Source organism: Myripristis murdjan, chromosome 13 (genome assembly GCF_902150065.1).
Source record: "Myripristis murdjan chromosome 13, fMyrMur1.1, whole genome shotgun sequence".
Classification (NCBI taxonomy): domain Eukaryota; kingdom Metazoa; phylum Chordata; class Actinopteri; order Holocentriformes; family Holocentridae; genus Myripristis; species Myripristis murdjan.
In genome coordinates, this window is record NC_043992.1 from 19,850,495 (window position 1) to 19,878,235 (window position 27,741).

General features: G+C 41.6%; 1 protein-coding gene across 1 annotated transcript in view; it reads left to right on the top strand.

The window, feature by feature from the left end:
* The window catches only part of pcp4b (Purkinje cell protein 4b), a 42,039-nt gene extending 17,205 nt beyond the window's left edge, over positions 1-24,834 (top strand). Inside the window, exons 2-3 of the mRNA XM_030067110.1 lie at positions 13,384-13,435; positions 24,565-24,834. Of these exons, the coding sequence (XP_029922970.1) occupies positions 13,384-13,435; positions 24,565-24,695 (183 nt within the window). The 3' untranslated portion in view covers positions 24,696-24,834. The remainder of the gene's footprint in view (positions 1-13,383; positions 13,436-24,564) is intronic.
* The last annotated feature ends 2,907 nt before the right edge of the window (positions 24,835-27,741 follow it).

The window sequence follows — 27,741 nt, forward strand, 5'->3', positions numbered from 1 at the left end:
TCTAGCATCTAATGTATTGGAGGATCCCGGTTCTTCACATTATTATCACATCAAATAGCTGAAGAGCTCCCCTCTAGGGAGTTGCTATGTGGGATGCTTCCTTCCTACAGTGTCTGGTGGGACGACACGGGTAGAGGACAGATTCATCATTTCTCATAATTAGGGGCTTAATTTGAACACCTTGCTCTTTTCAGTTCATTTGCAAAGCTACTCTCCTGCTGCTTGACCCACTAAAGCATGCTGGAGCATTATCTGGGTCGCCTGGTTATGTAGTGAGTGCTGAGTCACGTGGACCCCCACATAGCTGATGGGTGCTTGGCACTGGAACGGGGCAACAGACTGGCCTGCCAACCGGTCAGCCTGCCGCTAAACGAGCCAGAGTCTCTGGACCTCGGCTCTCATGTAAAAATGGTCAGTGTTGGCAAGCCAGTTGGAGCAGCTTGAGCCAAAACATCAATCATCGCCTCATGCCAGCCATACTAGTGAATCAACTATTACAGATGGACAAATTAAGAAGCTCCTGGGAGCCACGGTGATATTGACTTTTTCATTCACCACAGACACCAAGACATTACTACACTCCACAAATTACAGAGGAGAGCTAGGTGAGCAGGACTGTCCTCACTGCCTTCAGCAACTTCACCTTTTTCTGGTCCAGAGCTTTCAAAAAAAAGTCCAAAGGCTGGGTGAGAGAGGGAGTGATGCACAACAAAAGAATTTAAATCCAGGATGTCATGATGTTTAGTAAGAGCTTTAGCCAGCACAGCCACCTGGACACGCTTGAATATCGGTGTATATAATCAGTCCATTAGGCTTCTCAGTCATGCACTAAATGGCATGATGAGCAAATATGCAGTTGTGTTCACTGAGAAAAATGTACAGTATAAAATTTTGAATTGTACAACAATATACAGTACTTTATTTTATCCGGTCCATCAGTGCACATTACTTTAGAGAAACAGCTGGAGGACCATGTGAGCAGAGCCGAGTGGACATAATTTAGTCTGAGCAGAAAGCACATTTTACTAATAAAATACCACTCTACTCACTCTGCACCTCTCTACCTAGAATGCCCTGCTTCTCCAGACTTTACTGTATGCTCATGCTAAGGTCACAAAACATGAATCCACAATGAATTTTCTTTGCAGTCTGCAGTGTTTTCTTTGCAGTCAAGAGTGTGCCATCTGCTTAGTTTAGGCTATTCTTGCCCTGCTTGGCTTTCTTAGTTTATTTTTGCAGAGTCAACCTAAAGAAACACACAGTAATGCCTTGGTGACCAATATCTCATCATTACAAGTTCTTACACACCTGCTCAAGGAAGGTTTTGAAACCATATAAACATGTCAGATTTATGTCACTGTATGAATAAATGATCAGCAAGACGTTGTATATGGCTGGACTGTATTTGGTCATGTGACAAATTAAATGGATGGGATAGACAAAATGGTCTGGTCAGTGAATTCAGAAGCCTTTAGTCTTCATTCAGTATTCAAGAGCAGCAAAATATTCTGTTCTTATCATGACAATAAATCTGGGATGAGCTGCAGTCAGTGAGTAGAGCCACTCTAAACTCACCCTGAGGACGTAAAGAACAACCAATAGTATCACTTCATCACTCAGTCAATGAGTCAGTGACACGGTGCCGGACAGTCACGTTTGTAGGGTTAGCCCTGCTGTTGCAGTCCAGTCGATAAGCTATTTTTACTACCTGATTCATGTAGTCGATGGCAAACAAAATTAATACAAGTCAGAACACACGCGCGAGTGAAAGTTGAGCTTCAGTTTGCTCCTTATAGTAAATTAGTCCATCTGGTGTACACAGGCAGTCATTTTTATCATTTCATAGCCTTTCAAAAGCAAATGTAAGCAGGTTTTACTATGGTTTAACCACCATTTTTCCACAGTATTGTCACCAATTAATCATATATACTATAAAACACCTTAAAAAAACCACAATACTACAATGGTTAAGACAGTCAGCATAAAGTACCATAGTAAAACTGTGGTTACTACATAAATTCACTGGAATCTATAGTAAATTTTCATAGTCCCAGCAACATACAATTAGATGAATTAAATTTAGATAAAGTGTATGTAGTTTATATGAGAGTCTATGAGTATAGAGAGTTATGGACAAGTGGGAGCACCCTGCCCTGCGAAACGTGTGTATCTCATCCATTCATTAATCTCTTATTGCACCTTAAAATGTTATTTCTTTCAGTTGCTCAAGAGGTTCATGATTCAACAGAATAATCTTGTTGCTAGAGTGTCTAGTGTGCATTTTCAGACATTCCTGAAATAAGTAAAATTGAGATGTTAACTGCAGTGAAATTACCTCACTCCATTGGCAGATTGTTTTCACTTTAATTTAAGTAAAAGCTGGATTTTCAGATCCAGCACAAGATTAAATCTCTTGCAGCGGGGTGTACCTAAAACATCTACTCGGCTTCTGTAAATCAGACGGCTGATTGAACTGAAAGCCCCCCTGATCACAGGGAACTCCCTCTTCTATTTACTGGCTTGATGGTTAGTTTGTTGCTCCTTTCAGCACCGTGATTTGCTCTGCGGCAGCATGCTTGTGCAGTCCCTGCAGAAAAAAAAAAAAACAATCCCAAGAGATTGTTGACACCCACTCTAATGAAAGAAACGCAGGAAAATGTAATCTCGCCAATTTCAAGGCTCATTAAGTTGTGTAACAGACGGTAGTTTGAAAAAATAATTTGAAGAGGAGCTGTAATGTGCTTTTCCCCTCTCCCCTCTCCCCCACTTCTCATCTCTGTGTGCCGTAATTGGTGTGAATCAGATTTCTTTCCCCACGATAACGTCAGTTGTATTAAGATCAAAACAAATTATTTTTCCTGCAATCCTTAGTAGGTTTTTTTTGGTCCATGAAGAGATGAGTAGTTCACGGCTGTTTCTGTATGACAAAGAAAATCTTATTTAGTTATATAGTATTATATAGCATTTGTATGTGTGTCTGTGTGGTGTGTGATTTGATCAAGGCTTTGCCAGGAAAGACTCTGGGGATGTATGACAGTTGGCCCATCCGCTTTTTTCTCAGAGACATAATTTCACCGAAAGCACCGAGAGCTTCAATGGAAAACACTGACAGTTGTATGCATCATGTGGAGGTGGTTTCCCATGCCAGATGCAAGGGCTCTTGCAATCTGTGTGTGTGTGTGTGTGAGAGAGAGAGAGAGAGAAAGAGAGGGGGAGAGAAAGAGCGGTGGGATAGCTACAGCTGTTTTGCAAAAATACAGTTAGCGTGAAATAAGAAATGTGTGAGATCATCTTCACATCAGGGGCTGGCAACTGTTCACTTCAAGACTCTGTCACCTCAGGAATCTTGACTGCCACCAAGAAAATGGGAGCGTGCAGTGGAGATGCTGCAGCTTCTGCACTGCCAGGCAGACTGTGACTGGGCTCCCCGCCTCGCCAGTCACCAACAAACAGCTGATGTTCATGACAAGCAAATCAGCCGCTCCTCTCTCCCCCTCTGAGAAGCGGTGCCGACTCGCGCTACCTGTCCCTGAGGCTCCGCTTATAGGAGAGAAGCCTTCTCCACACTTGACTTGATGATAATAAAAGATATCATCCTGCCTGCAGTTTCGTTCTCACACCCACGCAGCACGCTGTGTGCGGGGATTAACAGGAGCACATGCGTCAAAAGCCGGCATTATTTCCTTAAAGCCCAGAGGAGGTATATTCCTCGATCAGACTGTGCAAAGGCATAATAGCACATTAGCATGGGAAAGATTATCACAAGCTTAATGAGAAACATCAAACAAAAGAATGTGCTATGGTAATGGCGTCTCAATGGGCTGGCGTTCTCTTGCCAGTGTTGAGATCTGCAAAAGTGGATTGTAGTATTAGTGTCATTTATACCTTGTGCATATGTGGATTGGCTGGGCTTAACTTAAAGGAATGGCAAACTAAAATACCTGCTTCCTCCAAGACACTCTAACTCACAGGTCATTAAAAACCGCAGCTTGGTCACATCCCTTTCATGCTGCCAAAAGGCACCCTTCATCGTCAGGATGAGATGCATCGCGCTTACTCGCTTTTATCACATCAGTGTCATGTGGTTGTGATTAGGCAACAAAACCACTTACTTAAGGTTAGAGTAAGGTTCGGTTTAGGCAACAAATCCACTTGGCTAAGACAACAACACAGACACTGGAAGCAGGAATTGAACTCCAGTGGGTGAAGGGCCTGTTGCATACACACATTCTCTGTGTCTCATCCTGATGCCAATGGGTGCCTTTGGCTTCTAATGGGTGCCTTTTGGTGTTGGCATCAGATGCATAAGGCCATGACCAAGCTGCATTATTCAAGAATCGTCTTTCTATGTGAAGCTGATTTTTCCTGGAGCCAAGCTAGCAGGCCTAAAAACTTCTGTCATCCAATTTTATTCTATTCCTGGATATAAATCCACCATGTTACTGAGGATTATGTTACCATTCTAACATGAGGTGAGGGCTAGTCGTGGATTTTCACACATCAGCTGTACTACTACAAGCCTCCAAAGTTTACGTTTTTTAACAAATGAGCAACATTTGAAAACTTTTGCTAACATGTCGTCACAGCACTAGTCAAACCTACTGAATAGCTATTTCAGTTCCAACAAGCGGGATATTTCCACCTTGCCAGACAGCTGGTTGGTCTTATCAGGGTCTAGACAATATTGTTACCGCACAAGAGGAACTAAAGCCCACTCAGCCTTGTTGGAAAGGATTACTGTAGAAAATTCAGCCTCTAAAACACTTTTTTATTACACTTACTGACTTTTAGGAACTCTCAAGTCTTGATGGATGATGAAGATAGTACTTAAGAATAAAACTAAAGAAGAAAATTCATATTTTTACTGGGTGTACCATTCCTTTAAGAGTACTTCTCGCCTCTCCGGGGCTTGCAAATGGCTTTCTTCAGGTTATAATAATGTTGTGGTCAACCTGTCTACCTCCTCATAGAAAAAGGCCTCATGGAGATTCGCTGATTGCATTTTGTGATAATTATGGCCTCTGTACCGCAGTGCACCAATAAGAAGCTACCCACTCCCTCTTCTGTTTGAACCAGAAGTGTCCTGGCTGCCCACCAAAAGAAAGAAAACCGTGGAAAAAAATAAAATAAAAGTGCAGGGAGGAGTTAATGACCCTGCTCTGATATGGCAATGTTTCAGCATGCCCTGTAGCCATCATGATGGAATGGTTTATGTAGTGGGTGATGGAATACATAGTGATGAATAGTAACACACAACCCTGCACTCACACACACACACACACACACACACACACACACACACACACACACACACACACACACACACACACACACACACTCATACTACAGAACACATACACACTCACACCCCACTCCCACTGCCTGCAGAGTGAGGATGAGCAGGCTGATATCTGAAGAGCTAGGGAGGAGGAGAGTGGAGTATAAGGATCAAAGGGGATACAGTGTTTTACTAGGCTTTCAGCAGAGCAATATCCACCGTACTCTGAGCTGGCAGCGAAAGATTTCAACCAGGTTGAATAGTTCAAACACGCAACGCAAAGAATATCCATTTTTGGTTTCATATTTAGTGTTAAAATGTTGTTTTTCTTAAACCAAGTGACAAACTGTGTCAGTGGGATGAGGTCACCTAATGACAGTAAACTTATTTCCAGAATTTTCTTGAATGAAGTGTCATTTTCTTGATACTATCTGCCTTATTTCAGCATTTTTATACACTGAATGTGAGACTAAATGACTTGTTTTATATCTCTGCATCAGCATATAAAGTGTTTATAAGATGCTTACATAATTATGCACCAGTACAACTGAGACAAATTGCTGTACATTTAATTAACTTGGTGATAAAGTGATTATGATTTTAATACAGTCCTACATCTTAATTGTCATTGTAACCCAATTTTGACCTCAGCCTGGAAGTTGGGATCTATATTCTGTATTAGGTGGTACTATACTCCTCTTTATGATATTTCTTGTCAAAATATGTCACTATGCACTGTTGGGTGCCTGCCCACCTGATCAGAAGCACCAATAACCTTGGACACACTTGTGGTTTGTCTATTGATTTAAAATCACTTTCCAAGTCATATATCTTCATTGATTGTCAGTAAAATGATTACATTAAGACCAATGTCTCATACATTGTAGAGCCATAACACTGCTTTAAGCCTCCATGTCCATCTGGATTTGCATTATTAACATGGTGTAACTGGATAAAGATTGAAATAGTAGGTGAATGCAAATCTTTTGGGAAGAAATGCATTACTCCCATAACAGTAATGAGATATTATTCTAGACAGTGATTGAAAAGAACATGGTCAGAGCCATCTTTACAATTAGGAGCAGGATTATCTAGGGGAAAAAACAGAAAATAATGGATTTTTTTTCAATTCTGCAGAGGAGAATTGACTGTATTTCTTGGAGTGGGAAAAGATGGTACATGAAGGCAGAATGAAAGGAAGTGGAATCATCTGAAAGAATCTCTCTCTTCTCTCTTCTCTCTTCTCTCTCTCTCGCTCCCCCTCCTTCCTTCTGTCTTCTTGCCTCTCCGTCCCCAATGAATGCCAGAGCCCACTCAGAAATAAAACATATTTACATTTCTCTGATGTGCAATGTGCTCATACACACACACGACTTCTGCTTGGCTCACTGTCTTTGTTTGTGAGGATATTTGTGCATGCGTGTCCATGCTTGGATTCTTGTCAGTGTGTGTGTGAGTGTGTGAGTGTGTGTGTGTGTGTGTGTGTGTGTGCGTGCGTGCGCGCATGCATGCATGTGTGTGTTTGTGTTTTCCCCTTGAAGTATCCTAATTGAAAGCCTGGAGGCACAAATTCTGCTGTAGCCACTATGGAATTTGCAAATCGTGTGCTACAGTAGTTTGTTGCGTTGTGTTATGTATCTGTGTGTGTGTTACACACACACACAGATACATAAACACACTCACGTTGACCCTGAGCCTATTAGTCCGATGCTTAGTGAGAGGCACAACATTTATCTGTCTCCTCTTGTCTCCTATCGTCTTTTGCGCTTGATGGGTTTCTCTCGATCTTGCTCAATCTCATATCTCATAGGCTGTGTAACTCAGTGCATCTGTGTGTGCATGTGTGCTGATGTGTGCTGCGCTGATGTCAGTGTGTGTCTGTGTGTGTGTGTGGTCACACGTGCAAGGGTATCTGCAGAGTGAGGATAGCCCCTTTCCCCTTCAGTAATCTCACTTGTCGAGCTGCTGTTATTGCAATTTACACTTGGCTCAGCCCCAGAGCTACTCAGCCTTAATGCTACCTCCCCCCGTCCTCCGGAGTGTTATAGTTTCTCATCACCTCTGCCATGATCTGAGAACCCCCCCTCCTCCAGAAACAGAATGACTCCTTGTCATGTCAAACGTTTAACTCCACATTATAACCTGTTAAAGCCCTGCAGGCGCTGTCCAGAGTTCAGTGTTTATGACGTGATTACCAGGCCAGGCTGTGCTCGTATCTACAGCAGTGACACAAATGAGAATAATGCAACCTCTGCATTCATGAAAACATTTGAAACCCAGTAGATCAACTCGTGAATGCATGGTCGCCATGCTAAAAAACAGGCAGCACTGTGATATAACCTGTTTGTCAGTGGGACACTAATTATCTCCACCACAGCAGTGATCACTCCTGTCTGTCCGTCTTTCCGCAGGATAACTCAGAAAGTACTTGATAGATTTGCACAAAAATTGGTGAGAAAGTTACTCATTGGCCAGTAAAGACAAAGTTTTAGGGCCAATCAGCCTCAAAGGAACATGGCAATGGGCGGGGCTTAGCACAAACAGGCCTGTAGTTTCCAAACTTGTCCATGCAACATTACAGAATCTGGAACACCACAAAGTTTGGTCATGCGTGCAGGCGGCACTGACCAAAATTCAGCACTGATTGGCCAAAAGAGTTGTGTCCTATGACAACAGCATTGCCAGAAAGGGGCGGGGCTAAACTCAAACAAGGCCATAGTTTCCAAATGCATTTATGTAACTTATAAAAGCTACTGGGACGGTTGGTCTTGGGTCAGGGCGGCACCAACCAACTCTTCAAACTGGTTGGCCAAAAGGTGCGTGGCTTAACACAAACAGGGCTGTAACTTGTAGCTGCGACCTTGGAGGAGGTCTGCACTCTACTGAGTGGCTTCTTGTATTACATTGTATCATTGTGTCTTCACAGTCTAGTGTCATCAGCATATCACTCATCACTGACAACCTTAAATGGAGCGTGAGAATCTCCTTTTGAATGTCTTTATTTAGATTTTAAATCTTTAAGGAATCTTGAAATATTGTAGAGGTCAAAATATGAAGCTGTGGCAGGCGGTTACATGCTCTTTGTGCCCTTTTGTAAACTGTCATGCATATTATCTTCTCAATGTTGCTGCAGTAATGCGGAAATGTTTCATCAGTGTTACATCATATCCCCATAAACACATATGAATAACAAATTTCCTTTTGATTTGGCTTGAGGGCAAGTTTTTATGTTTACAAAGGGCACTGATGGAGCGCAGTGCACAGCAAGCATTGGTGCTAGTAATGGGACCCGTGTAGCGTATTGGTAGCTCCAATGAACCAATGCACCAGTTCATTTCATGGCCATTACAAGAGCCTGATGTGGAGACTCAGCTCTTCTCTTTGAACTGGTTTTAGTAACAAGCAAGAACAAAACAGTTTCCTTATCTGGTGCTGATATTGTTTTGAGTTGCAGGGAGGCCAGAAGACATCCTGGCAGTTTGACTGTGATGTGAAACATCACTAAGCCATTTGTGTGCTCTGATAAGTCTTTGAGGTTGAAAGTTTCACTTTGGGTTTTTCCTGACAGGCTGAACAAAAGTAGCATCCTAGGAGAGAGCAGGTATCATTCTGACATGCTGACAGGTAAACAAACACAGTAACACTGTTCATCCCAGACGCATTGAATAACAAGTTTTTATGAAATTCAAAATTCCATAAAAGACCGGTCTCAAATTAGATGGCTCTTCCCCAAAGGCACGTGTGTGTTGTGCTGTGGGGTTCTGAGGACGTTTCAAACCCCCTTGCCACCCGTCCCACTCCCAAGCATCAAAGCGTTGTACACCCTGTTTGAAATTCATTGAAAGCGCTGGATTAATAATGCAGGGAGAGAAGCTCAGAAAAGAGGACACATAGCGCGACGCCTTCTCGCCTCCTCAGCTATTAAAGCATGGAAACCTTTCTGACATGACCAAATGGGAAACCTTTGAACAAGAAGGGAAGGGCTGTGAAGAGGTTGCGGTGAAAGCGTAGGTAAGAATAGCTGAAGACTAAATCCCCCAAGGAGGCAGCCAGATACAAGCTACCTAAATGAAACCATTTCCTTTTTCCTTTTTGTCACCCTGTAAACTCCCCAGTGCTTTCACTGAATTCATTCGTGCTGGGATTTAAAAAAAAAAAAAAAAATCCATGTGATGTTTCTTTGAAACACACATGAGGCACAGAATGACTCATGAGATACTGTACAAAATAAAACACCCAGATTCAAAGCCTCAAATAATTGGTGAAATCCATTTTTTCTCACTTACTTTTCTCTATTTTGTTATGCTTTCATGCTACAGTGTTACCAAGCCATAACATTGGAGAAGTTTGGGTGACGTTTCAAGGCCTGGGTTGTGTGTTTTCTGTAGCATCAGGATCTGGAATACCATTTGAAAAGTCTGCTTAGTGTTGCTTCCACCTCTCTCCCTCGCTTCTTCCTCACTTTATTATTTATTTATTTATTTGTTTTTTTTGCCAGACAAGAGCAGGCAGTCACAGAGTTCATCCAAGTTATCTATCTTCCCCATGCCAAATACATATGCCTTAACTGGAGTGGGAGGTATTGATCGTGCTCCCCTCTGCTCTCCTCTCTTCATCTTACTCTCCTCCAGTGATCAGAGGGGGAAGATTCTCCTCATCAGGCCCCCCACCCCACCCCACCAGCTGATCATTGGGTGTATGGAAACACGAGCTGACAACTAGTTTTCCACTCACCCCCAGCTTCAAATGGGCAAATGGAGTGATTGTACGGGGACTCTCAAGCCTCCAGTCTCCTGGCTTTTCTGCATGTAGTTTCAGAGTCCTGTCTCAGAGACCGGGTGCTGTGACATGCTATGTTATTACCAACATCAGTTTCAGCAAACTTGTGTGGACAGCTGTTGGAAAGTTACACAGAGGAGCCTTTTCTCCAGCCTGGCCACTTTTAAATTTATGTACATAAATAAATAATGTTTTTGTAAGTTTTGTGGCAGTGACAGAGTGCTGGAGTTTGGAGCATTTGCACTCTGTCTCTGTCGAATCCCACCAGCCAATTTGGTTGTGACTGTGAAGATAAATGGGCCACCAAGGCAGTCCCAAACACAGGCCTAGGGACATCAATTATAAGTGGGATAGTTAATGCTGAATTAGCATGGTAGATACGAAGGAAGAGGAAACAAGAGGATGATTTGATGCTATCATGTTTTTAGCTGTAATAGCACTGAGCATTGTGGTAAGCCGACAGTTATTTTTCCAAGCATGGCAACTATGTGCAGAACCGCTTGCTAGTGTAATTGTCAGTAAGCATTTTTTAGCCATGCATTTTGTGCTGCAAGGTTCACATCCGCATAATTCACCATAAGCCATGTGGCAAATCGTTTTGTTGGGTATGCTACTGAGCTCATCTTGAGCACTTTGTCAACCGGCGACCGACAATACACAGCTTAAAAAATGCATCTCCTTTTCTCACCTGCTTATTTCACTTTTTTGCAGTAATCTCACCGGCACATGTTTCCTCTGTGCCATCTAAATGCTGCACGTTTAATAAGAAGCTTAGGATCTAACTTTTCACCATTTCCCTTCCTCGTTCCTTTCCTCAGTCCATCCTTCCTTCCCTTCCTTGGTATGCTTTCTTTGAGTCCTTCATCATTCCCTGTGATGTTCCTGTTTTCCCTCACTCCGCTGTGTGCTGCATATTAAAAAGATGTGCATTATATGATTCTAAGAATAGCCTTGCCAGATCTGCTCATTGAGATAGAGTGTCACTCATGTACGGTTCCCTAATGCAATATCGTCTTCCCTGCGCTGCCTTTTTTCACTCCACCCGCATGCTAAACCATGCCACACTCTAGGCAGACTCAGCAGAAGGGATTCCTCCCAACACGGTATCTCCATTCATAGAAAACAACTGTCACTTAAATTCATCAGTCAAAAATTAAAAAATATGGATTATCTAACAAGTCTTTTACTGTAAAGCAAAGGTCTTGAAATAGGCCACACCGTAAACTGTAAAATCTTTGGCGCAGCAATTAGTTCAAAAGCTGGGTATATATCCTTTCGAAAATACACTTCTTCTATTTCCCCAGCTCTCTTACTCCACTCTTAAGTGTACACTGATAAACTTGCGCCTGTGTCTGATCAGAGGAAATGGGAAATATACCATAGCACGTTCATGCCAGTATGTCTCTAGAGATCAGTGCCTATTTGCAATTTAATAAGAGGAAAGAGAGCCCGTTTGGAATACAGATGGAGGTAATATGGCATGGCAAATAAATGCGTAAATGGTGGCAGGCTAATGAAAGTTGACTGTTAGGATGAATGTTGTTGCATTGGTACGTTGGGATAATGACTGTGTTACATCAGCAAAGTGCAAAGTTACGCCTCATCAGATAGGAGAAGTCATTTGTTGAGTTCAGAGTAACAGAGGACCTGGTGAGACCTTGTAAACCCTTATTTTCCTTTGGTCGGAGAACAAGCCCCTCAGGCAGTGTGGAGTAGATGTATGAGTCCATTTCTCGAACACACCTCTGTATCTCATGATGAAGTGATGAATAATAGATGCGAGTAAACCAGCAACTCTATTTTATGATTACCATACAGCCAGCAAGGGCAAATATAACAAGTGTTAATGCATGCATTCTGACAGCTGAAAGGTTTTAAATGGCCATATCAATCTAGTGACTTTTTTTTTTCCTTTTGGTAATGCTTTATATTAAGATCTTTGTAATAAGTGGTAGTTAATAGGTGATACGGGCCTTATAAGTCCTTTATAAGATGCTTATAGACATTAGTTAAGTGTTAAAAAGGCTAGATAAGTGTATTAATGAAAGCATTATGATCATGTTTATTGTTAGATTATAAGGCATTTATAAGCACATATAAAAACTTGTTAACAGTTTATAAAATGCTTATGGACATTAATAAAAGACTTAGAAGTTTCTTATAATTATTTAAAGCATTAAAAAAGAAATTTATTGAGTTTAACTAACTTAGCTATTATGTCATTTTTAAACCTTAACTAAGCTTTTTTGTTGTTGTTGTTGTTGTTGTTGTTGTTGTTGTTTTTGATGGATAGATTAGCAGATACATTAAAAAATGTATGAGCTGGTGAGCAACAACACATTCCCCGTCCCTTCACATCTGATACCAGCGCCCAAGGCAACCTTTGGTGTTGGCGATGAGACGCACCGGGCTCCACATGTGCCTTGTACCTTGAACATATGTGGTCATTCTAGATGTGGAAGCTGCAAAAAGCATAGTTAACTATTAATAAGTGCATAATAAAGGATATATGAATACGCACTGTTCTTGCTTCAGATCTGGTAATTGCAAACAAGGTTAATAAATGAATTATGCTTAACCTTGACTACATGTAATGATCAAATAAGATGTGGGATCCACAAAAAGCACAGAGCCTGTAAATGCTTATTTATGTTAATAAACATTATATAGGACTTATAAGGGCCTTATTACCTATTAACTGACACTTACAAGAACCTTAATATGAAGTGTTAGCCCCTCTTAATGATTTATTTCATAATCAAAACACCACAATGTGGCTAGTATAAGGAGCAATAAACAGAAAAACAAAAACAAAAACATGCTTGTATTTTAAAACAATCCAATTCCACTTGGAACGCTGTAATGTATTTTGGTACACTTTCATCTGTTTTTCCTATTTCTGATTTCCACAATGTTGCATTGCGACACCTCAGGTAACGTGTCACTCTCAATTATAATATTGTCTCTGGGCCTTTTCATGCTCTGGCACGGAGCTGTAAACCTGCAAGGTCTCCTGTGCCTCACACATGCAGTTAGCAGGGAAGAAATGCCACTGGCCAAAGTTTTCCAGAGAAGAGGCCCGAGGGAGCGTGCCGGCACTCATGCAGCGGTTAGGTGGCATGTCAGCGCTCAGATGTCAGAACGATCATGAGGACGCGGCTTAATTAGTAAAGGGCACAGAGTGGCAGCCCATACTCTGGGCTAGAGTATGACAATGACAGGATCATTGGAAAAGCCCACATCATCTTGGGGGAGTTTCAGGGATTTCAGCTATTGCAGAAAAGCCCTAATTCTTTATTTATGTTGTTTTTGTTTTTTACTTGCAGAGACAAGGATCTGGGGCAGCTGCTGGCAACAACAAGACGTCTGGAGGACAAGGTAAAATAAACACTTAAAATACCGGAGGAACAGTTAAATCAGTTAATTAGGCATACATTATGATGTTGCACCTCAGAAAACTCACCTTTTACCTTGCCTTTGCATGGGCAATATTATGCTTCGGACACTCATTTATAATAGCTCAGTGGTTCAGAAGAGTTCATTTATCATCAAAAATTCAAAGTCATCGCTCCCTGTGCTATAGCGTCCCCTAAAGATCCTCCACTATAGCAGAGCCGCTTCCACTAAGGCTTGCTTTTTCAAATGTGTTGCCCCATGGGATTGAGTGCCCAGTGATACCGGACCGTTCTGCATTATAGGCCCTAAATGAAGCCAGCGCTGTGTAAGCATTTTAAAGCAGGATTTTTTTGCACCATTCTTCAAAATAGCACCAATAGCTGGCAGGCTGGCAGACACAGTTACCTTAATGGAAAGGGAGAGAGAGAGAGAGAGCGAGTGAGAAAGAGAGAGTGAGTGAGAGAGAGAGAGAGAGAGAGAGAAATAAAGGGAAAGAGAGAGGGTAACCAGAGCAAAACTTACCTAATGGCCCATGTATCTTAGATGAGCTTTAAAAGGCTGACTTCCTGCCTCTCTCTCCCTGTATATGTCACATGATTGATGGTAACAGGGCTTGAAGGACAGCTGCCTTCAGAGCTCATGCACGCACACACCCACTCTCTCTCTCTCACACACACACACACACACACACACACACACACAAGGGCAGCTGACCCTAGGGCTTTCCATCAAATCCCATCAGGGTCTGCCGAGACTTCAAAGTGTTCTGTCATCGCAGATGTGACATGGAGAAGATTTCACAACAGGAAGTTCAATTAGGTCATTTGTCGTTTTGATCAATTTTCTGCATCTCTGCCATATGTCATCTTACCTTAAAGGCATGACTGTGTTAATTAGCGCATGAGCTCATACCAGAGTGCCGTCATTAACGGTGTCCTTGTGTACAGCTGATATCAGATAGCAGTGGCTGACAGACCTGTGAGGAATGCCCAAGATAATGTGGGAATTGTCAACACCGCAGAAGTCGATACCATTCCCTGATGGCAAATCCTTCTCTTAATAGAGTTCAGCTGAACTACTGCATATTTCACAAATCTGTTTGCAGTTTTCTCATAAATCACTAAAACTGAGGATTGCTTCAGTACCATTCAACTTTAATGTCCTGGCTGACAAAATGGAGATCATTGTCAGCATCTGTAAAAGTCTCTCATGATTGCCTCCCTGATAGAGAGAAGACAGATCGCTTGTATCAGTTCAGTCCTGAGGGAAATAATGTGTTCTTGGGAGGTGGTTCCTCCATGCACCAAGCGCATTGCATTCGACATCATATTTATTGCTGAGCCTTTTGTCATTAGACAAATCACAGCAAAACAAATAAAAGCCCAACAGGAAAACTAATATCCTCCCTGCAGCTGCCCCCCTCCACCCGCCGCTGAAACAAATCCAGGTGGTGATTTGGCATGTGGCTTATGGGATAACAACTTCCTGACACGGCATTAGATCCCTATTTTGGATGGAATCATAGAGAACAAGCTGTCCTGATTTTGTGAGATAATCATGCAGTGTTCAAATAGCTGTGTGGATGATCGCTTTATGAAAAGAGGTAAGCCAATCAATAAAGTTGAGTCAGAATGAAATGAAATCATCTGGAAACCCTGAAGTCATTTTCTGGGGAAATTAGTGCATTAGAAACTCACTTGTCTCACAATCAAAAGCCTGATCTGACTAGTTAAAGCAGTTAAATATAGCTGCTGTGGTTGGAAAACCGTCTAATGGCGATTTTACATCTTTCCTTTTCATGGTCATTTAGTGGAAACACTAAAGGAATTTTAGAGCCTCTGGGCTTCAATTACAACCAATTTTAAAATTACAAAAAAAAGACGCTGGCTGACAGTGAGCACAGATGCACCTTTATCTCAATTTGAGGAAAACAGTTTTTGCAGATGCTGTGTTTTCCTTCAACAACAATTATGCATTCTCTTAATTGGTTGTGGACAACTGTGAAATTTCACACGTTGCTTTATGTAGCAGCTGCAAATTGTGTTAAATCAGTTGCCTTGGATGGAGTTCTGGCACACATTTCATATTTTGCGTTGCGTTTGAGCTGGTTAGTTTTGTATTCCAGGTATCTGAAACTTTTTTTTTTTTTTTTTTTTTTTTTTTGCATAGCAAATTACGTTACAATCCCAAGAGGTTTGGGTTAGTAAGGTCTCCTTCTGTTTTACACATTAGGCATTCAGCTGGTGTTCTTACCCAAATTTGAAGACCATCAGTGTTACAAGTGGGAATGACAGGGTCAAAAGCACAGTGCCCAGACGAGTCAGGCTGATGTGACTGAAGTTTTTTTTTGTCATTTTTAATGAGCGATCATATCATTCAGCAGTGGCATGCACAGACTCTGATAAGGGCAGAGGTGACAGTCTCTAAAAGGGCACTTCTGCAGAATTTTTGGGCGGGGCCCCGGGCATGATGCTCACCCAGGATGACATTTTTGAGTATCTGCTTTTAAAAACTAATTTCTGGTGACTTTTGTACATGTGCATACCTTTTCTGTATGTACGCTGAAGGCTGTTATCATCTATTCCTATTGTCATTCTATCTTAACTAATCAAATTTGACCTGGAGCCAGGCGTATGTGACATAGTATAAACACAGACAAAGCTGGTTACACTGAAAGATGGTTGGGGTGGTGGATAGGTCAATCACACAGAACTTCACTCTGAAGCCCTATGATCGAGTGCTAATGTCAGCTAGTGAAGTTATGTTAAGTTTCCTAACCTCACCCAAGATGTTTTCCTAACCTTAACCAAGCAACTAATGAAGTTAACAAAAGTGACTAAAGCTGACATTTGAGTGTTTAAGAGTGACTGAAAATAGGAGCACCCATACTCTCTGGGGGCGATTACAACTGAAAACATCCAAGCAGGTGGAAATTTCTACATTTCATCCATATGTTGCACTAATGCACAACTCTTTTTTCGAGTTTACAGGCCTGGTCCAGATGAATCTGGGCAAGGATTCTGAAAATTTGAGGATATTTCAAGAAGCATTAACACTTAGCATGCTATTTTAAAAATTTGGCTTTTATTAAGGTATGGCTCATATTCATATACTGTATGTGACTAGTTTGAAAATTGTGTTTCAAGCCCAGTTCCAGTTAGCTGCCTCTCAGTACAGGTGTGTGTCACTAACATTTTTTAAACAGTTTTTACATACTGCTCAAACTGCATAAGGAAACAAGGGTTTGTTTTATTTATTTATTTATTTATTCATTTGTTTATTTTTTGAGAGGATGAAAATTTTCACATGTCCTTAAATTCTCACCGCCGACCAATGAAAGCTCTTGAGGTATGTGCTACTGTCTACAGTGCCCCAACGTTACTCTGTGCATGCACACATACCCAAAAGTTCAAATGAGCTATGCTACAAAGTCCCACCCGGTATGTCACTGTGCACACCAGGGTTGAATAACCTACATATAGTGGAAACATTGTGATACAGATGCCCTTCAGACTGGCTATACTCCCCTTTTAGCTTGCAGCTACTCAGGGGATCAGCGTTGGTGGTGCCTCTTTAGAAACTCTATCTCAACCTCTCAATCTAAAGAGAGCACCAAGGAAATAATAATCACATGGGGAGCCCTCACTCTCACATACGGAAATGAACGAAAGGATGTGGTACTATTGTAATTTTATGTAAGAATAACAGCCACCTTCAGTAATCGCATCATTACTGAAGGTGAATAACTACCTTAACTAACTGTGTTTCCAGGAAGAGGCTTTAAACTCAAATCAGGTGGGCAATGTTTGTGTTGGAATAAGTAAAAGGAAAAGAAAAGAAGAAATGTCCTTTTTAAACACAGTCACTATTCAGCAACATTATTTAGAAACAGCAATTAATGGAATCCAAACTACCTCTAGCTTTTGGCTGAGGTGAAAGAAACAAGAGAGAGCCCATTTTTCCACCGCCTTCAGCATTCGCATCTACCTTCCTCTGTATCCACTTAATTAAAAGAGAAAGTGGAGGTAAACACAAAGGCTTGAGTGCGCGTGCAAACACACACCCATTCGCACACGCACACTCATGCGCACATGCAACACAAAAGACTTGAAACGCTTTGTTGTCTGACCTTGACAATTAATTTGATGCTTGGAAAAACTGCCTTCCCAGCGTGTCTGCAGACTGTTGCTCTGTAGTGAGACGGAGGGGGGAGAAACACCGCTATTGACTCATGCCCACTCTACATATCCTCGCTGCACAGCAGTACACTGTCTTTAGAGGCAGCCTCTCACCGGCTCAAGGACATCCACAGGGAGAGATGTATTCATATTCCCTGGAGCCACAGTCATTTTGAACTGCGTAGGTACAGCACATGCGTTTGTGAAGCACGTAACGGACGGAGAAAAGGCTGTTTATCTGATAAATGCCCCCACCCGTCCCCTCCCTGAATTGGCAGGAAATTGGAAAATGAAAAGGATTATCAAGTGGATGTAACTGAATTAAACTGAGGCTGAAATCTAAATCGCTGGCAGGCATTTTGGCTTTTGCTGCGTCGTGCCCCTGTTGTGCCTCAAGAGACACAGGGCAAACCGGATTGGAGCACAAAGTCATTTACAGTTGGCGAGGGCTGCTTTTAGAAAAGTCTTGCTCTCAGGGAAGTGCGGTTGTTTTTACTAGCTCAGAGCTGTGACTGGATTCGTGTTCGCTGCCCTTTAACCTCCCCCTGTTGGCAGCCTATTTTGATATCACATACAGTACAAGACAGTACACCAAAGAAAAAGAAAGAAACCGATAAGGTATGTTAGTAAGTATTAAAAGGACAGTTCATCCAAAATATAAAGAACGTATTTTCTCTTTCCCCCCTTACAGTCAATTTCTCCAGAGAGTTTCTGTGTGCCTGGGTGAGCTTTCCATCCTGTCCCGTGGCACCCAAATACAATGAGGCTGGACGGGAGGTCAAACTGTCAAAAACTGATCTATGAAAATTCAAGAGCAACAGCTCTTTCCAAAAACAATGACACAGATACCCGACATAGTCTGCAGCCCTCAGGGGCAAAGAGTTTAATTGGGAACTATTTCCTGCTGAAGAACACCAGCAAACTGTATCTATCCGCCCTGAAAAACTCGGATAGATACAGTCTGCACTGCAGGTAAGTGGAGAAAATATCTTTAAATCTTTTTGTATCTCATATCACTGCACTTACCACCTAATGTGCAGTGGACTGTGTTCGAATCCGACCCAGACCCTTTGCTGTGTGTCATTGCCTCTCTCTGCCCTGTCTTTTCTGTCTTGCTACACCGTGACTCTCTAATAAAGCAGGAATGCCCCCCCTGCCAATATTACTCCAATATTTTGGTATCCCTTAAGACGCTGGGTCCCTTTGCCCTGCAGAAGCCCTCAGTCGTCTGCTGTGTGACATTGGTCAGCGTGGTTGGACCCCAGCTGCCATGTATTTGTGCCATATGGTCCATATGTTCACTAGTCTTATGAGAGCAACCACAACACAGGCTGTCCCTATTAGAGCAACAGCTGGGACAGCGCTGCCTTACTGCAGCTTTCTGACATCCCACAAACAAACCGTGCTAATAGGAATATTAGGGAGAATGATTCGATAATCCTTTGATATTACGGATCTGATCTGTGAAAGCCAACATACTGGCTTATTCACACAGAGCTGCACTGGCTGAAAGCCGCTGCGTTTCTCGATCTAAATGAATAAGATGGCATGGACGTTGTCAGTGGAGAGAGTGGAAACTGCAGTGCAGTGCAGCGCTCTCTTGATTTCAAAGAGGCACAGGCGTAAAAGTGGCTCACCTTAGAGATCAAAGTCATCTTATTGTTATAATTAGCTTGCGACAAGCTCTCAAAGTGAAGCAGGATGACCCATTTTCTACATACTTTTTAATTAGCTTTACTGTACTCAATTATAGACATAATGAATTCATCTTATTCTGGCAGATATTGTTAGTAGTTTAGCCGGTAAATGCACACTGTGTCTCTGCTCTTAGCATGTTTCAGAGGCAAATTCTAGCATGCTAAATAAAAGCCCACCCCAGCGTGGAATAAAAGTGGACACACTGCAAAACCAAGGGCACAGTACCAATCAATACAATGCTGTATGTGTATTTCTGTCTATTGATCCCAGTGATCTTTCTCACGCCAAGCATAAGCCTGTGTTTCCCTGACCTTATCGCAGCTATACACGCACACAAACACTGGCAAGTACACTCTGCCCTATGAACCATATACTCATGCTAATTACATGTCACACTCACATGCACTAATGAGTTTGCACATGCACACACACAAACATATGTACACTTTCTGAATACTGTGGTGCAAGGTGTAAGCCCCTTAGTGCTCATGTAATCCTTTGGCTTTCATGGTGGCTGTCTTATACTTAGCGCATTATGACCCCTCTGATGTTGGAGCAACACCACTCGCCCTCTTCTCCACTGCCAACATTTTAACTTTTTGTATCTGGGATTAGGATTAGCATTGCTTTTTGCAAAAAAAACAGATTAAAGTGAGTACATTAGAGCAAAAAGTGTACCATTTTGGGGGTAAAACTTCACTGCTGCAGAGCAAGAAAATCTAGGAAAAAATCCTCCAAGAGATTGCATTTCCCTTCTTTTGGTTCTGTTCTACAAAATATGTTTTTTTTTTTTTTTTTTTTTTTTTTTTTTTTGTGCAGTAATGTGGAGAACCAAGTATGACAACAGAAATTCTCTTGTCATGTGTAAACCACAGGCAATAACTTCCTTGCCAGGATCTGCTTTTCTTAAACATTTACTTTAATTTTCATCCACATTCACCAGTTAAACATCCCTGCAGTTTGATTTATGTGCTTATGTGTACTTGCCTCAACCTCTGCAGGGAACTTACTGATCGATCACAGAGGTCAGAGGTCAGTATTGGTGGGGAAGCAACGTTGTGAGCTAGTTAATTTTGAGCAAGAACCCATAGATTTCAATTATGTTTGGAGTGGTGTGTGCTCAAAATGACCTCAGCATGAGGTTAAAGCAGGATGGCAGCTTACTTGAAAATGGGAAACACACAGCACAGTACTTGTAACTCATGCAATGGGTATCCATATCAGTGTCATTTTTTAAATATATATTTTGCTGTTTTTAGAGCACTTAAACTTTTCGCACATACCTCTACAAGAGCTGAGGAGCAGTCACTCTCCAACATCAGCTTCCCTTATAGGATTTCACCACAAGTCAAAACATGTACGGTGTACTTTTTTCCCCAGCCATCAACATCGATAAAGTTGTCAAGAGCTAAAATTGCTCCTTGAAAATACGTTTTTTACTTTTTGTTACTTTTTAGACAGAAATAGTTAGTCAGTTTGTAGACGGAAATAATGACTGTAGCCAATTTGGTTTTGTTTGTTTGTTTAAATGAAAGTGAGAAAGTGGTGTTGACAGTGGGACCTCAAAGCAGTTTGGTTGTTGACTGTTCTTGAGCTTCCATAGAGGTAAAATTTAAATTGTCAGCCATTTAAATTTCACTTACAGGAAAAGGTAATTTGCTCTCTCCTTACAGTTTCCTAAACAGGCACAGATTCATCTACACTGATGAACGCTGTTTTAAAATTGTGTTTCATTCTGCTTTGTAGAAACTTGTGTGTCGCTCATGTCTCATATTCTTAAAGACTTTCTTTTCTCTTCTTGTTTCCTTTTCCTGGACAAATCTCGTCCATAACTTTACAGGATTTCAGAGGTGAAAATAACAAATGATCCTAGCCTTCACCTGGTGTCAGAGCAGATTTACCAAATATTCTGAAAGATGGCCATCTCTCCATGGCCTTTATGACCCTATTCCACCTGTCAGAGCAGGCTACATGACTCTAAATTAATAAAGTGCATCTATTGAGCCCTAAACTGATGACATGTAGTCTTCAATTCCAGTGGTTACATGTCACTGCCATAAATATGCACATATTTCTCCACCCTGCTAAAAGCATGGTAAAGATCATTCTGAAAGGCACCCTGGCTGCAGACAACACACACCCATCAGGTGAGGACAGGGACGTTGCAAATGCTGCCGGAGGTGATAGGTTTGATAATCCGTTGTGCTTGCCGAGGAATGGATGAATCCTGGAGCGATCCTCATGGCAGTGTGATCCATCATTGTCACACTTGGCCGCTGTCTCCTTTCTTTCTTTCCACCTCCACGCGCAGGCGGGCTCTGAAAACCGAATACAGCACATACAAAGACGGAACCATTGAAAACCATTAAAAACATTACACTGTTGCTCAGCATCTGTGATAAATTCCTCAGCAAATGAAGCCATCGCAGCAGCTTTCTCTCTCCATTAAGTAAATCACTTTGATATTGATGAAAAAAATGTTTTTTTCCCACATTTTTGTACTTATCTTTTAATGTGCATGGGCCTTAAGCTGATTAAAGTCACAGCTGTATTGTTGCTTTCAATTGCTCATTGTAAGATTCTACTTGCGATGTTTGAAGTCATGAATAAACTTGTCACATATTTGCTTTTGGCTGTGTATTAATAAAATGAGCTCAAAAGTATTTTAAAAATATTTTTTGTGGCTGTTGATATATTTTAAAAATAAAGAGATCCTATGGGCTGCAGTGGCAGACTACAGGTATCAGACGAGTGTCAGATTTTCCCAGTAGTATTTACCACTTTGTTTGTTTCAATGTGATCTCACAGAAATACCTGAAATGAGAACGACTTCCCTAACAGTGCATTATGTAATGCAGGGACAAAATGGGTTAAAATTACTTGCCAGTAAAATGATACCAGTGCAAAGTCAATTAGGACACATTATGTGACACCACCAGCAAATGTTAGCAAGCTCATGGATTTAGGTTTTGGCACCAAAACTACTTGGTTAAGGTTAGGGAAAAGTCATGGTTGATGTTAGTAAACTAACGTTACCATAGGAAATAAGCAAGATAACGCTTGAAAGATAACTTTGTAAACAACAAACAAACACACTGGCCTCGAACCCGAGTGAAAGTCGTGTTGAATGAGCCACCTGCCTCCCCATCAGTGTTGTAATCCAGACGTTGTCACTCTGTAATTAGTGTGTCCAACACGAAGATGGATCCTAATTGACTTTGCATTGGCATTGTTTTTGTGGTACTGGCACATAATTTTAACCCATTTTGTGCACCACCATGCGATGCATTGTTGAAAATCATGCTCATTCCATGTATTTCTGTGAAACCACACTGAAACCTTCATGTGCCCTCGGCCCATGATGACAATCCTCCCACCAGCACATTAAAATAAACTCCTGAGTCCCGGGAGAAATCGCAAGGACAGACAGCCGATCCCTCTTTTAAAGAAACAAACTTTGTCAACGGCCTCTTTGTCCTTCTGTTGTACAAAGATTATGAACACGTCTGGTGCTGACACGGTGGCGGGCACAGCTCGATAGCTAATGCTGCTGGGATGAAAACAGCAGGCATTAGAGCACTGGAAAATTCAATATCAATTAATGCAAGACTCGGAGCGAGGTTTGACACAGCAGTTAGTGTTTCCTCCTTGAACAGCGAGAGAGAGAGAGAGAGAGACTCAAGCTCAGCCCCGGGGGACCCTGGGGATTAGCTGCACAGTCAATACATGAGTTGCTTTTTCGGATTTTTGCTACTCCTGTCTATCTTCCTCTCCCTCATCCCCTCCTCATTGGCAGTCTTGTGTATAACATGATCTGCTGATCAGAATCAGGCAGATCAATCGAAGTCACGAATAAGACATAACCCTAAGAGATGAAATATCCCTCCCTTACTTTTAGATTATTATTCCCAAAACCTGTATTTGCGTATATTCTTTAATAATGTTATGTCCCGTAAAAACTGAGCTTTTTTAAACCCTCACATCTCAAATATAGCTGTTTTCTTACATTACTAACGTAAACAAGCCCTCACAGCCTCAGAAAATATACAGTAAATCATATCATGCTTAACTGTCAAACATATTTATTGTCATATAAAAAATCCTGTATCAAAAGCTGATGATGCAGTGAATCATTATATAAAGAAAGTGAACGGTGGAGTAACAGTGTCTCAGCCATGGCTGCTATCCCATAATTATAGGTTCAGATTTCAGGTTGAGACGAAACATCAGCAAAGTAGGTTTAAATTAAAAATACTGACAGTAGATGAATTCAAAGCAAAATTCTCATGTGTAATCAATGCCATATTCTTATTTACTTGCCCTCGCCCCGACCCTTTCAGACTGCATTGACGAGACTGAAATACTCTTATTTTTTAATCTTTGGATAATCAGCAGAAATGCCTATTGAAGCCAGCTTTCATTTGTTTTTTTAGTGAGATTACAGTCATGTCCCATTAGTCAGTGGCGCTTGAGCTCCAGAGGGGATTAGGAATAGGAGATCAATGTATGTTTTGCCCTTTTGACCTGCAAAACAAGTGCTGGTGTCCTCTTCAAAGGCTCTGTCTTGCTGTTGTGACAAGGGATGGGGTTAAGAAGGGAGTGCACATTTTAGTCTTTCAGACAACATTATACTACTGTTTTTGAAATTCACAAATCCAAAACTATTTTACTCCAGATTTTATTTTGCTTTTTTAAGTATTCTAAGGTAGATGTGATTTTCCAGTCCCTGTAAATCTGTGATATCAAAGTGACTGTCATCGGAAAATATTGCAAATATTATTGCATGCAGTAATGGCCTGCGTTGTTCACTCTGGCTTGCTGAAACTCTGCCATGGTTTTCCTCACAAATAACGTCGGGGTAAATTCATGTTATTTTACATTGTCTATTGTTGTTATTAGATGACGCATCTCAAAATGTATCCGAGCTGTGGTCACTGTTGAAGAGTACAGTCACAAAATCTCCCATCTCCTCTCCCTGACTGAAAGTAACAGCATTTGTTAGATTTTTCTGTCCAAAGTCACTTTCATACCAATAACATTGTACTTTTTTTTTTTTTTTTCTTTATTATGTGTGGCCCCAGTGGGACATGCACCTCTACCCTTGGAAGTGACAGTGCCATGCTTTCAGGACAAAACACCTTAATATCCTTCACCTGGGCAGGGATGTGGATGAGCGTCCAGCTCTGTCTCTGTGTGCTGCTGTGAGTCACAGCCTTTATTTCCTGTTCTTTCCAGATGCGTCCAAGAAGGACGTCCCGGAGGACTTTGACATTGACATGGATGCCCCAGAGACCGAGAGGGCGGCCGTCGCCATCCAGTCTCAGTTCAGGAAGTTCCAAAAGAAGAAGCATGACGATAAATCCTAGTGAGCGCCACGTTGTTGTTCTGCCATCGTGTGCAGAGGCGGCGGTGGCAGCGACGGCGCAGTGGCGATGGTGTGGCACTTGCATGTAAACAAATCCATACCTGTCCCGAACTTCAGGGGTTGTGGTCATGGCAGTGGGTGGGGGTAGCAGGCTGGCGGTGGGAGGGGTGGGGGGGTTGGGGTGCAAGGCAATAGCCTGTCAACCATATGACATGTCTGTGAATTCCATTACGCATCCTATTATTACTATTATTATTATTATTATTTGATTGCTGTATCAATAAATGAGTTAAAGAAACAAGAGCTATGAAGGTCTGTTTTCTGTCCTGCCATAACTTTTAACTTTAACATATCTCATAAAGTCAATAGCTGGTGTTTGTGTTAGAATACATTTTTGTATTTATCCTCACAGCTGTATCTTCCATCTGTCCATGTCTGTTCTCAGGACTGAGTTTCCCAAAAGCACGTAAGCTCTATGAACTTTGTGAGTAGATGGAACAAAGAAGATTTCAAGTAAAGACTGTTTCTTTGTTTTGTTTTATTTGGGGGAAACTCAGCCTGGAGCATCCCATTCAGCATATTTCACCTAGAGTAATTTTTCTTATCCGCATGGTACTATCAGGCTGTGTAACAATGTACATTGAATAAATAAAGACTCTGTGTGGAACATGTGTACATGTCAATACACGTTTTAGAAAGAGTAACGATTACCTCGAGCGACGTATCAAAGCCTGAGTGTTGCTGCTGTATGCTGTAGCTGTATACTGTAGTTTGCGTGATACAGTGGATTGCATTAACATACAGTCTGCAGGGGCGGCTGTGGGACTTATATTCCCATGATAATCTATAAATAGATCCTCTTCAGAACATGCTATGCTGAGCTTTTTCCCTCCTCTCCTTGGTGACCCTCTCCATGTCCGGCCAAGCTAATTGACTGATTGAATCTCATTAAGCAGTTCTCAGCTTTAGGCTGCAAAGTATGCATCCAATAACATAAATGTTTTTCTTTCAGCTCAGTGATTCTAAATGGTTGTAATTTTTGCCCTCCAGGCGATTGCATTTTGACTAAAAAAGGATATGAAGTTTGAGGGCTTTTCCTTTACATTAACAATTGTATTCCTGCTTGCCCAGCTCCTTCTCTACACTCATAATGTTTGAATTTCAGTTCTAGATGAAGTCCAGATGGTGAATAAGAGCTCCATGCAGCTCTCATGAAGAAACCTGTGCTTTTTTCAGACTGATCATACAGCACAACAACTTGGTGCTTTCATCATGGTGCAGTGCCCCAGTACATGATGTGGACTTTCTCCTCTGATCTCCATGAGGAACATATCAGGACAAACCAACACTGGTCAGGCAAAAAAAAAAAAAAAAAAAAACAGCCTTAAGGTGAAATATGTATACTTCAAAGGAATAGCACATGAACATAATAGGTTTTAGGACACACAGAAACATGCCCATAATTCATTTCCACCATTTTCCAGCTTGAATTCGATCTGCACTTCTGTATCTGCATATCCCAACCATCTGAGCTGACTTTCCTACAATAGCGAGGCAAACATAACCCGTCTTTAACTGTGCAGCTGTGGGCTAAATATGATAATCACCATTGCCAGGAATTGCTGACGTATATATTTTACTTTAAAATAAACAGTAGAGATGGTAAGATTTCTGGTGATGTCCAACCCGACAAATCTGACAGGGAAAATTAAATAATAAGGAGATGTGGTGTTCTAATATAACAAAATGTTGTCTCAGGTTTGAATATGTCACTCAAAAACAAATTATCTAATTCAGATGAAGAAACAGAGCCAACATTCAAAGAACATGTACGTGACATTGATGTAAGATGTGGGAAAAACTGTTTTACTTACATTTTGACTTTACTGGAAACTGAAAGGTAAGCACAAGCCTTTCAGACATTAGGAAATAATTGCACTGATCCTCTAAGCCCTCACTATCATGGCATTGTGTGAAGGCACGTAGTCCAGCGATATTGTAGCAAGATCAGGGGCGACCTTTACTCGCCAGGCGATTGATCCTGTCGGCAGATCAACAAGATAGCCATGTAAGCCCGGATTAAACCACCAAGACGAGGGACCCGCTTCCTTGATACCTCTAGCCACATATGGTGTACTGTGGTGAGCAGGAAGATGAGGAGAAGAAATCACATTTTCTTTTAACTATTCAGAATATTTTTAGGGGATTTCTACATCCATAAAAATCAGTTGAAAGCGACATCTGAGTCACACCATTGTGCGGTGCATTATAAAAATGTGGCTGTGGAAATCGCCCGTAAATAACGGCCCAGCACAGAGCAGGGTTTATGCCATAGCTGAGGGGGGATCTTATTTTGGAAGTAACAACAGTGGCCTTTACTTCTCCTGTGAAGGTCACTGTCACGTGGAAATAAGAGACACTCCAGCTCCTTTTATTTTTTATATTATCATTATTTATTTATTTATTTATTTATTTATTGAAAATATGAATATCAATCCCTGCCAAGTGAAGCACCAGTCCACAGGGAATAATGCTCCTCCTGAAGCACCCATATGCTGTTTGTGTGTTCAGTGAGAAGAAATAACATACTATTACTGTAGGGACCTTTTTCTAGTCGTGCATAAAGATGAGCCTGTAACATCTCATCATCTCCTCTCCTCCTCTCCTCCTCCTCCTCCTCCTCTCTGGCTGGCAGTGTGATTTGCAGCTCCCAGGTGAAGGGCAGAGGCAGAGCCGGCTGACAGTGACCTGTGTCATTGCTTCTGGGCCTCCTCTGCGTCCCTGGACATGGTCTGGGCGGTGCGCTGCTCTCACCTATAAATTGCAGATAGATTGCGGTGCCATGTGCTCTGGCCGGGGTTTTACTATCCTAACATTATGTTTGTACTGGGGCCTGGAGTCAGCAGAAGCTCCTGATGCTTTAGATGTGGCAGAACAACAACTCATACATGCAGCTTCAATAAACATTGCAGGGATAGGGATTAACTAAAATCACACACAAGGATATGACTGAAATTCATTGTGTGTGCTGCATTTTCTTTGCTGAC